We start from the raw sequence: 11,204 nt of genomic DNA, 5'->3' as shown, positions 1-11,204 counted from the left end.
GGGAGGGGCGCCCGGGTGGGAGCCACGTGGGGCACCTGCGGTTCTCGCCGAAGGGGGGGGCGGCGAGCGCGGCGCGGGCCGAGGGAGGCGCTTCTGGGAACTGGGCCCACCGCTTCTCGCGTTTTTTAACACGGCGTCGGCCAAGATCGGCAAAGAAACCAAAGTACTTATGTCTGCGCGCGTCTCCCAGCTTCTGATGCGTGTGGCAGGGAGCACCGTGCCATCCGCTGCCGACTCCGCAAGATTGACTGCCCAGACCCATGCGAAAATGTTGACTTTGGCATCGCTTCTGTTTGTCGTGGCAGTTGCCGGTTACCTGGCTGTGCAGTTACTGCAGCTGGGAGATAATAAGCGGGTGTTTTGGGCCAGCGTCCTCGATTAAGTCTAGAAGGTGCCTGATTTTTAAAATCTCGGATGCCAGAAAGCAAAATGGCCCAATGTTGACACATGGTAAGCACTCGTGTTGCCTATTACTGTATAATCTGTAGTTTTCATAAATCATCAATAAAGTGTCCTTGCACCACGTGTGCTCATTGCAAAATAAAATGCCAATAAGGAACTTGCAGAACACCTGTCCCGCCACCCAGACATAATAATCGTTGTTAACCTCATGGTGTTACGTTCTTCCAGCGCCCTTCCACTTACATAAAAATTTACATTCTTTTTAGTTCACTCCCTACATACTGTATTTAACATAACCAGCTTTTGTTTCTCTTCTTGCGCATCTGTTTTTAGCCGCTTCTTAAGGTTCGAATCTAGTCAACCTGCTATTGTGAGCATGAACTTTTAACCATGCAATTAGATATTTGTGCTTTTGGCCAATCACTTCCTTGGAGTAAACTGCAGGAAGGTAAATTTCTAGACTCTAGGGAAGAGGCAATTTAAGGCTTTTGATATGTATTGTCAAACTGATCTCCAGGAAGATCAACATGTTTCCTTTTTTTTATGCCCCTCCTTCCATTATTCTTGTAAATGTCAGTCTATAGACTAATAACTTGAACGCTTTTCCTTTTTGAAATATTTTTAAAAACATTTCACTTTGGTTCTCCATTGGTTTCCAACCCTCTCAAAATTGACAGCTTCCTGCGAAAGTGACCTGTAGTCAGTAAATGTTGTAAACTTCACAGAAGTGGGGAAAAAGAGGACCCATTTTCACTTAATTCCTTCCAATAACATTTACTGAGAACTCTTTTTACCTGTTTTTACATTAAAACGGAGCCACGCTGGAGCAGAATAAGCCATGCACCTACACAGGGGAACTTGGTAGCATGTCTAAATGCTTGGCGGAAGAAGGGAGGGGCATTATCTCAAAAAACATGTAATACAAGCCAAATGCATCATTTTAAATGTTCCACTAGCCATATTTAAAAAGTGGAAAGAGGTGAACTTAGCCCAGTAGATCCCAAACATCCTGTGTAATCCATGTAAAATAGAGATATTTTATACTGTCTTCAAAATTCTGTATTATACATTTTTAGCACATCTCAATTTGGACTAGCCACATTCTAAGTCTCCACTAGCCACATGTGGTGAATAGCCTGTGTCTCTCCGGACAGAACAGAGGTTTGAGAAGGGTAGACCACGTCCTGGTGAAAGCGGAAATTTAACAGCAGACAGCCCTCTCCCCCACTTGTGATTAGTTTCTAAGTGGCCTCAACCAGCACACCTTTGTCTAGTCAGGCTTACCTGTGAGAAGTCAGATTTCAATTCTGGATGTGCCTGGCCGTCTGACGGCTTTAAGTGGGGGGTAGTTCACATCTTCATTCCATGATTAGGAAATAAAGGGCTACAACTATAAATACTGGTGGAGATACCAGTTCTTTCGAACTCCTTCACATCAAAGTATAGTCAGTCTGTCCCAGATGCCTATCAGATCCATCAGATGCACATGCGGGAAGGAGGGAAATGCAGGTGGCCCAGGCTACGGAGAGTGGCGAGTGGGGGACTAGCAGGGCTGGAGGCTTTTTACTCAAAAAGCTGGGTAACCCCTCCTTTGTGAGGATCTGCGCAAATTTTAAGAAGCCACTTTGAAGGACCATCATCCCACAGAGTCTGTGAGCCCCTTGCTTCCAAGCACCTGCCTCGCTCATATCTGCAGCCCCAACGCTCGCTGATTCTACACAGCGGGTCCCTTGTCAGTGTGGACGGCCCCGCACAGCAGGCCTCGGTGGTGAACACACAGGATACGAAGACGACTATGAATTTCACGCAGAGATAAAGGGGCCCCGAGCACTCAGTGATATACCATGGGAGACACCCAGTGTTGTTGAATGACCACTGCTTTGGAAATGAGGGGGTCTGGGACTCCCCATTCAGCTCCCTTACCTACTGGCTTTGTGACAGAGGAAACATGCTTAGTTTTTGCTCTGTTTTCTGGTCTATGAAATTAAAGGTTCATGACAACAGTTCTCAAACCTGTGGAAGCCCCTTATTTTTTGTACCCACCCTCATCATTTGGACCTCCAAATGATGGAAGCAAGGTGAAACACGTATGAAAAACCCCAAAGGAGGTTATATTACAGAGCCGCAAACATGGACTTCCCAAAAACGCTTTTGAAAAGTGAAAGAACAGGAGACAGTGCATATTAAATGGCCAGGAAACCATCCCAGAGGAAATAAAGGGCCTGATTCTGCAGTGCTCCACAGGGAGCCAAAACCACAGGCTGAGGGCAAGAAAAGAGAACAAAGTAGTGGGTGCAGGACATAAGGAATAGAAACTCTGCCTCTCAAAGACAAGACCCTTGGGTCTTGCTCTAAGGTTTAAAACATACAACCCAGCTCCCTCACAACAGGGAGAACTACACACAAGGTTACTGGGTTTGCTTTTGGGAAATCTGATGCTTTCTGGCTGAATCAAGAACACGGAACGTCTCCAAAGGCAAGGGCGTGGGTGACGTCAGTCATTCGACCCACACCCAAAACTGTAAGCACTCTCCTTCAAACTGCCAATACTTCCAAATTTAACATCTTCCATTTCACACATCTGAAAGCCTTATGGGTTCGCTGAATGCATTTCTAGAGGAATCTGGGCAGCCCGTGGAGGCAGAAGGGGCTCCGGACTTAGCATTATCACAGTCTATCTCACTTCCTGGAAGGCTTCCTATCATTACAAGGTTTTAAAATGGCATCACCCGAGTCTCAAGGTAAAAAGGGAAGCACAGGAAAATGGCCAAGGCTGGGCAGCTGAAGTCCACTAAGAAACCCAAATTCCAGGCTATCTGAAAGCTACTGCCAAGGTCAGAGAAGCTTCCCGAGGAAGATGGACTGCAGGGTCTAAACAGGACCTTGATCAAGGTTCAGGCAGCAGAAAAATGTGTCAGTTCTCTGGGTGGGCCCCTATCACTCCCAGCCCATGCAGGTGTTACTTGTAACTGAACCTCACTTTAACCCAGCAGGCAAAATCACCCTACAGCTCGCAACTGTGTGTGTGGAACCACAGGCTGCCCTCCAATTCCTTTTGTCTGGAAAAATAAAGCAAAGCCATCCCTGAGAATCCTGTTTAATGAGTAAGCACGGCTTGGGTGCCTGGCCAGCTATGGGTCCACCGGCAGCTGGGGAGTAGCCTAGGCGGTCCTCTCTGGCCAGCCCCCGAAGGGCTCAATTTGTCATGTCCGGGCAGTAGTTGTGTCAGTGACAAGCCCACCAGTCACACTAACGGTTGACTGCTCTGGGCTAGCAGCCTCCCAGTATTTGGCCTCACGATCATTTAATTCCTCTCCTGAAATCTGCTTAGGGCCCTGAAGATAAGGATCTTCACCCACTGGTTTTCTGGATCATATAGTATAGAGCAAGAGCGCTCACATTCAGAAAATTAATCACCTTCAATCACAGTTTTGAAGCTTTTACATTTCTAGTTGCCCCAACAGTTCTACCAAAAGGCCTATCAAATGTATCTCCACAGACACACTTTTATCACAATATTTACATGTCCTCTGCCAAGAACAACTTGTTTGGTTATATGGTTTCAGCAATTTGGCACTTGTCTGACTTCACTACATATTTTGAGGGAAACTGAACACCAGGTGTGACAGATGACACACGGCCCTAATGAATAATAAACAGAGCATCTAGTTCAACCTCAGGCAAGTGGACAGATGTCAGTAAATACTTCAATGTTAATTAATAATGTTAAAGTAGGTCCATAAAAAATGTAGCTTTTGCTATTGCCAGACCCAGCAATCGCACTACTAGGAATTTATCCAAAAAACACAAGAATGCAGATTCACAGGGGCACATGCGTTTACACAGCACTATCAGCAATGGCCAAATTATAGCACGAGCCCAAGTTTCCATCGACTGATGAGTGGATACATTAAAATATATATATAAATACACACAATGGAATATTACTCGCTGATCAAAAGAATGAAATCTTGCCATTTGCAACAATGTGGATGGAACTATAGTGTATACGCAAAGTAAGTCAGAGGAAGATAAATATATGATTTCACTCATGTGGAATTTAAGAAACATGAACACAAGGACAGGGAAGGAAAAATAAAAACAGGGAGACAAACCATAAGAGACTCTTAAATACAGGGAACAAATGGAGGGCTGCTGGAGGGCTGTTGGATGCGGGGGATGGGCTAAGTGGGGGATGGGCGTTAACAAGGGCACAAGTTGGGATGAGCACTGGGGTGTCATATGTAAACGATCAATCACTAAATTCTACTCCTGCAACCGTTACTACGCTATGTTAACCAGCTTAGAGTTAAATAAAATAAAGTTAGTCCAGTATAGGATTATGTAAAATTATTCCAGATCTTTGTGAAACTAGGGCTATAGACAGTGTTAGTCTCTCTTGGGGAGTAAGACAAACTGTTGAATCACCATATTAAACTCCACTTAATTAAATTCTTTGTATTCAAATTTCCAGCACCATGTAAAACCCTGGAACCTTGAACTCTATATTCTTTTGTGTGCGTTCTCTCACTTGCTTCTCTACTTTTCCACAGTGAAAAGGACAATTTTGTGATTCCACAATTTTCATTTGTATTCTCAGTGTCTGGAATTGAACTGAGAAGGAACTAAGCATCCAAGGTTCCAAACATGTTCGAACAAGAAAAAGAAGTTAGCGAAATACTGGCCATAAGAACACGAGGCTGAAAAGTGAAAGAATTTTGAGCAAAGCAGCATGCATTTTTATTTAATAAAAGCACATCAGGAGCTCAATTGGTTAAACAACATACAAACTCGGCTCGGGTCATGATTTTGCCGTTTTAGAGTTCAAGCCCCATGCTGTGACCGCAGAGCCTGCTTGGGGTTCTTTCTCACCCTCTCCCTCTCAAAATAAATAAGCTTAAAAAAAAGCCCATCAATGTTTGAACAACTTTTCTCATGAAAAAAATTTCCATTTAATCTGGCTGACACACATTACCAGTAAAAACAAAATAAATAAATAAAAGCCTTAAAATTCTTTGAGTTGGTGACATCTTCTTAGGTTAGAAGTCTGATACTAAATCGGGGGCAATTTCCCAACAGAAACTTATAGGCTGGCAGGAAAGTCAGCTGACCCATAATTCTGCACATGTTTAGGAGAAACTAAGATTCCTTTAAGTGCTTCAAGAAAAATATATACCCTAACTTCAATTTTTAACTTAACTGTAGTTGTACCTCAGGAAATGTAAATTCTACATACAATAAGAAGTCCAGACGGCTGCTGGTCTGGAAGGGCCAGGAAGGTGGAAGCAGAGAAAGTCCCTTCCGCAGTTGGGGAGGGGCTGGGAGCCCCAGGACAGGGTCTGTGCCCAAAGGCCACAGGAAAAGAGGTCAGAGTCGAGATGGAGAAAGCAGCTCAGGACCTCAAGAGTGGCCAGGAAAAGAAGAGCCAGGACTGAAGCAACAAGCAGCCAAAGAATATTTATTAAGTAGAAGAGGCAGATGATGTCAGAGAGAGCAGGACAGGCTTTATTACCAAGTATTTCAAACATACAGAAAAACGCAAATGAACTCATGCATGTATCAGTTCGATTTATCTGCTAGTAACATGAAGCCATATTTTCTTCAGTGTTACCTGTAAGTCCTAAAAATTTATATTCACAGTAGAAAATCCCTATGTATCCCTTCCCGATATCCCATGAATGCAGTATGAAACTTTAATGCAAGACTTATTTATTCGGGAGGAAGAACCTAGAGGAAAAAACAACACCCAACCCAACATAAGAGCAACAAGCAAACAGAAGCCTGGACACAGAAGACAACGTTCACAACAAACACGGGGGATGCCCTGCTGCCTCTAACTCTGGCCCCCCGGGTTTCCGCTCCCGTGAGCCTGGATCTCCGAGACAGACTGCTTCTGAAAGAGAAAAATCAACTCTCATTATGCCTTATATAGACACTCACTCGCTCTGCTTAATTTCTATCTTAAGTGCAAGCAAACCGAAGTGTACGTTCCAGTCAGATCTGTTACAGAGATTCACCCCCACAGCGCTGTGCACTAGCCCTCCGCCAGAGGGAAAAACAGCTGTGTGCACTCTCCTTCAGATACCCAGTGTTACAGTGACTGTGTGCTCAAGGGCTGACTTCTCACGTCTGAGCCACAGAGGACAGTCTTCTGTTCCCATCACCACGGCATATTTAGTTGGGCAATTTTACAGTTCTTAAAAAACTGCTCCCGGGGTGCCTGGGTGGCTTAGTCAGTTAAGCGTCTGACTTCGGCTCAGGTCATGATCTCACAGTTCGTGGGTTTGAGCCCCACGTCGGGCTCTGTTCTGACAGCTAGCTCAGAGCCTAGAGCCTGCTTCCGATTCTGTGTCTCCCTCTCTGTCTGACTCTCCCTGGCTTGCGCAGTCTCTGTCTCTCAAAAATAAAATTTTTTTAAAAACATAAAAAACTTCTCCAGGAAAGACTAAACACTTGAATTTTAAACACATTTTCTCTGTATCTAAGAATTTAAAAGAGTGAATATTCGACTATATTTTCACCACAATGAAGGAAATATACTTAAGCAACCATGTATGTAATTTTTGTTTTATTTTTTGTTTGTTTCAGTTTATCCATTCATTTTGAGGGGGCCGTGGAGAGGGAGACAGAACCACAAGCAGGCCCCATGCTATCAGCATGAAGCCCAATGTGGGGCTTGAACTCATGAAATGAGAAATTGTGACCTGAGCCAAAACCTAGAGTCAGACACTTAACCAACGGAGCCACCCAGGCATCCCATAAGTTTTTGTAATGTAACTCCCTGTTCCACGCCCTTCAGAGCTGACTGGAGCTAAGCACACTGCAGGCCAGGAAACAGCGAGGGGCAGCAGCGAGAGCTAAGCTTTGAGTCTAAGACCCGGTAGCGTGTGTGTGACCTAGTGCAGCCATTCAACCTCTCTGAGCCTCAGCCCCATCTATATAGTGGGGTCTGACTTTCTTTTCAGGGCTACTGTAATGAGTAAGTATGTAACTAGATGTTCAAGTGCTTTTAAAACAATATTGAACACTATATTCAAATGCAGACAAAATATGTATTTACTTCCACAGTAAAGGAAAGGGCAGTTCAACTACTATTTTTTTAATGGTTTTTATTTATTTTTGAGAGACAGAGACAGTGAGAGCCGGGGAAGGTCAGGGAGAGAGGGAGACACAGAATCTGAAGCAGGCTCCAGGCTCTGAGCTAGCTGTCAGCACAGAGCCTGACACAGGGCTCAAACCCACGAACCGTGAGATCATGACCTGAGCCGAAGACAGACGCTTAACCGACTGAGCCACCCAGGCGCCCCTCAACTACTATTCTTTAAATCGTTTTTTTTAAAGCAATGTCTTCAATCTATGTAGAAACAAAAGCGAAAACAACTTTCATCTCGTGTGGGTAGCAATCTCAATATCCTTATGGAAAAAAGTCCATTATACAGATAAAAACTATGATGATTTGGTGCTAGGACTAAATTCCAGAAGTCCATGTCATTGCATGTCCCTTAATCTATGAAATTATCATTACATTTAAGACTTTAAATTGTTTTTAAGATTTTAGACTCAAATACACAAGACAGCCGTCAATACTGAAACTGAATGTATCAGAAAGGACGGTTGTCATCACAATGGTAAGTCAGCATTTATTAGAAATAACCCAAAACTTGTAACGGAAATACGTCAGGAGACTCAAAACTACCGCTCTAGCATTAACGATACCCCGCTCGGGATTCAGTGGTATGGTCTTAGAAACAGAAACCAAACTGCTGTGCGTTACCACGGGGACAAAGTGGGTGAACTCGCCCAGCAGGTCCCAGCTGGAGCGCCTGCGCGCCCACAGAGGGCAGCACCGCCTCGTGGGCTGGCTGCAGAGGTCCGACGCAGGCTGAGCTGCAGCCAGCAAGAGCCCAGAGCCGAAGATAACTTTGCTTTTGGCTAGAATTCTACCAATTCGACATGGTAGGAAGGACAATTTCATTTTAATCAGGAATTCTAATTGGCTACTGGTCACAAAGTACTACTGAGGAGCATCCCAGACCAAAAATAAAATAAAATAAAATAAAAAGTGAGGGAACTGTTATTTAAAACTCACCAATCATCATCTTGAAGCACTGGAATCACCACCAGACAGGTTTTGTTTTGAAATAAAATACACTATCAGGGAAGCCCATTGTCCATTCTTGGCCCTTTAAAACCTCAAAAAGTGCTCAACATCTTTATAGCAACATACACAAGTGAGAGGTAATGTCACATCCAGACACAATGAATTTGAGGCAAAGCGTCACCTCATGACAATTTTTACAAGTCCCTGCAGGTATCAATAACGCAAGCATCCAGAACTGAGCAACGGTAAGGTGAACACTCCTGGACTCAGTCCCGTTAACAATTAACAATTTCAGATTATCAAATAAAACTTGGACGGGGCGCCTGGGTGGCTCAGTCGGTTAAGCGTCCGGCTTCGGCTCAGGTCATGATCTCACAGTTCGTGGGTTTGAGCCCCGCGTCGGGCTCTGTGCTGACAGCTGCCTCAGAGCCTGGAGCCTACTTCAGATTCTGTGTCTCTCTCTCTCTGACCCTCCCCTGCTGGCACTGTCTCTGCCTCTCAAAAATAAGTAAAAAAACATTTTTTAAAAATTTAGAAAAAAAAAACTTGGGAAGACAGCAAACACATCACAACCAGACCTCAGATCATTAGGGCACAAAATTAAGAACAAACTCATGACGCGCTTCATGCCCGTGCGCTTCATGTTCGGCCCTGACCTGCCTGGAGAGGTCCTGTTGTTGGTTTTGGAAGTGGTGAAAATATCAAATTTAACTTACTTAACTTTTCAACAATTTTTTCATTTCAATAAATTTATTTTGATTGGTTGGATTGTTTAAGAGAAAGAGAAGAATCTGTTCATGTTTTTCAACCTATGGGTGAAAAAGAAATAGTATTATTTCATTTGTAAAAATGTAAGGAGTATGATATCACTTCACAGAAATTCTACTCACTTGTCTCCGTAACTCTGTGCAACAGCAATTCATCCTACACGTCGTTTCTAGAGGCAAATACAAAAAGCCATTAGATAGCATACACCATATGCAACAAAAAAACTGACCTGAGTCTGATATGCACGGCTCTGCCCCTTAGGGATGGGTTCTCACTGTAAAGGACGTGATCGATGACTTCTCATTTGGGCTTTTAATATTTTCTACTACTGTGTCCTAGTTTTCACCAAATTAATGCCCCCATCTCCAGGATTTCAGGTCTTTTGCCTATTATATATAGGCTATCTCTTCAGCCAAGGGCAGGCCTGCCAAATAATCCTCTTGTGAGATACTCAGAAGAACCAATCTAAAAAATGCAAACCCTTCTCACTCTGGTCAGGGGCGAAAGCACGCTGGAAGGAATTCTGAACACAAGACATTCCTAAGGCTCTTGACAACGCTGCTGTGCCTAAGCTCCGGGAAATCCGGACCAGGAGGCCTGCCTCCACCCAGCGGGTCCCGGTGCCACTGGACTTACAAAGGGGGAGGAGGAAGGGAATGTGACCACGGAGAGTAAGGAAAGACCAAGTCACCTATACGAATTACATCTGTTCTTAATTCCACTTATATCTGTTATTAATCAAACTTCAAAAAAAGATACCTGTATTGAAAGCACTTTGCTTTTTAGGTGTGATTTTTTTTGCCAGACCGTAAGTCACCAGCTTATCAGAGATATTGACAGTACCATTTTCAGAGCATTTCTCAACTGACACTGTATGGACATTGTTCGTAATTCCTTTTATGGAAAGCATCACGTTCTGATTCAGCATGATATTTTTTAGTAGTTCTATCACTAACTGAGAGTAGCTTCCGTTCAATTCCATTAGTCCTGGGGAAAAAATTGAATATTAATCTTCGAGTTCCTTAAAAAAAGATAAATATTACATACATCATCTAAAGATAATAAGGAAAGGGGCGCTTGGGTGGCTCAGCTGGTTAAGTGTCCAACTCTTGGTTTCAGCTCAGTTCATGAGTTTGAGAGGGGCCTCAGGCTCTGCACTGGCTTTGTGGAGCCTGCTTGGGATTCTCTTTCTCTCCTCCGTCCCTTGCCCACTTGTGCTGTCTGTCTGTCTCTCTTTCTCTCTCTCTCAAGATAAATTAATTAATTTTAAAACAAGTAATAATAAAGATAATAAGCAAAAGCCTCACTTACTCCAGCCGGGTTTAGGTATGCTTTGATGTACTACTGCTGTTGTATAAAAAAAAAAAAATCACTCGATAAATATTCATTGATCCCTATTATGTATCAAGCACTAATCTGAGTCTGGAGGGCACAAAACAGACAACATTCTGCTGCCAGGGACATACGTCCTAATGGGAGAGGCAAACAATAATAAAGATAATTTTCCAACTCTCTCCCCCCATTCAAGGCAGACTACGAGGCAATGAGTGAGCTATTCTCTTCTGGGACGGCTGGGTAACCAAATCAGGAATAAGTAAAGAGCTACTTTAGCATTTTTGTTCACTTTACTCAAACACCAAAGGAAGGAGCTGAATGTATGCAGACACAGTGCACAGCGAATTAGCCCAAATGGTGTCATCTGACGTCTCTCTCGCCTCTAAGAGCCAGGACAGAGCAGAGAGGCCCTCAGGCAAGGTCAGAGGCCCAGTTCTCCCTGACTCTGCCCCTTGTAGCTGTGCAACCCAGGGCCAAACACAACCTCTGAACAACAATGGGCTAACAATATAAGTTTTGTGAGAATGAAATAATAAGAAATATGAAATGTTTTTAGTAAACTCTGCTTGATGTTTAGAAATCTGGGCAGTTACTGAAA

At 43.7% G+C, this 11,204-nt stretch overlaps 1 protein-coding gene across 1 annotated transcript in view; it reads right to left on the bottom strand.

Annotated features, from left to right (window-relative positions):
• Window positions 1-5,886: 5,886 nt before the first annotated feature.
• Window positions 5,887-11,204, bottom strand: part of TDRD1 (tudor domain containing 1) — a 48,819-nt gene continuing 43,501 nt past the window's right edge. The window contains exons 23-26 of the mRNA XM_029920419.1: window positions 10,031-10,258; window positions 9,394-9,440; window positions 9,225-9,312; window positions 5,887-6,295 (exon numbers count right to left, since the gene is read on the bottom strand). Coding sequence (XP_029776279.1) covers window positions 6,204-6,295; window positions 9,225-9,312; window positions 9,394-9,440; window positions 10,031-10,258 — 455 coding nt within the window. The 3' untranslated portion in view covers window positions 5,887-6,203. The remainder of the gene's footprint in view (window positions 6,296-9,224; window positions 9,313-9,393; window positions 9,441-10,030; window positions 10,259-11,204) is intronic.

Source organism: Suricata suricatta, chromosome 2, assembly GCF_006229205.1.
Source record: "Suricata suricatta isolate VVHF042 chromosome 2, meerkat_22Aug2017_6uvM2_HiC, whole genome shotgun sequence".
Taxonomy (NCBI): Eukaryota; Metazoa; Chordata; class Mammalia; order Carnivora; family Herpestidae; genus Suricata; species Suricata suricatta.
This window is presented reverse-complemented; position numbering and strand designations above follow the sequence as displayed.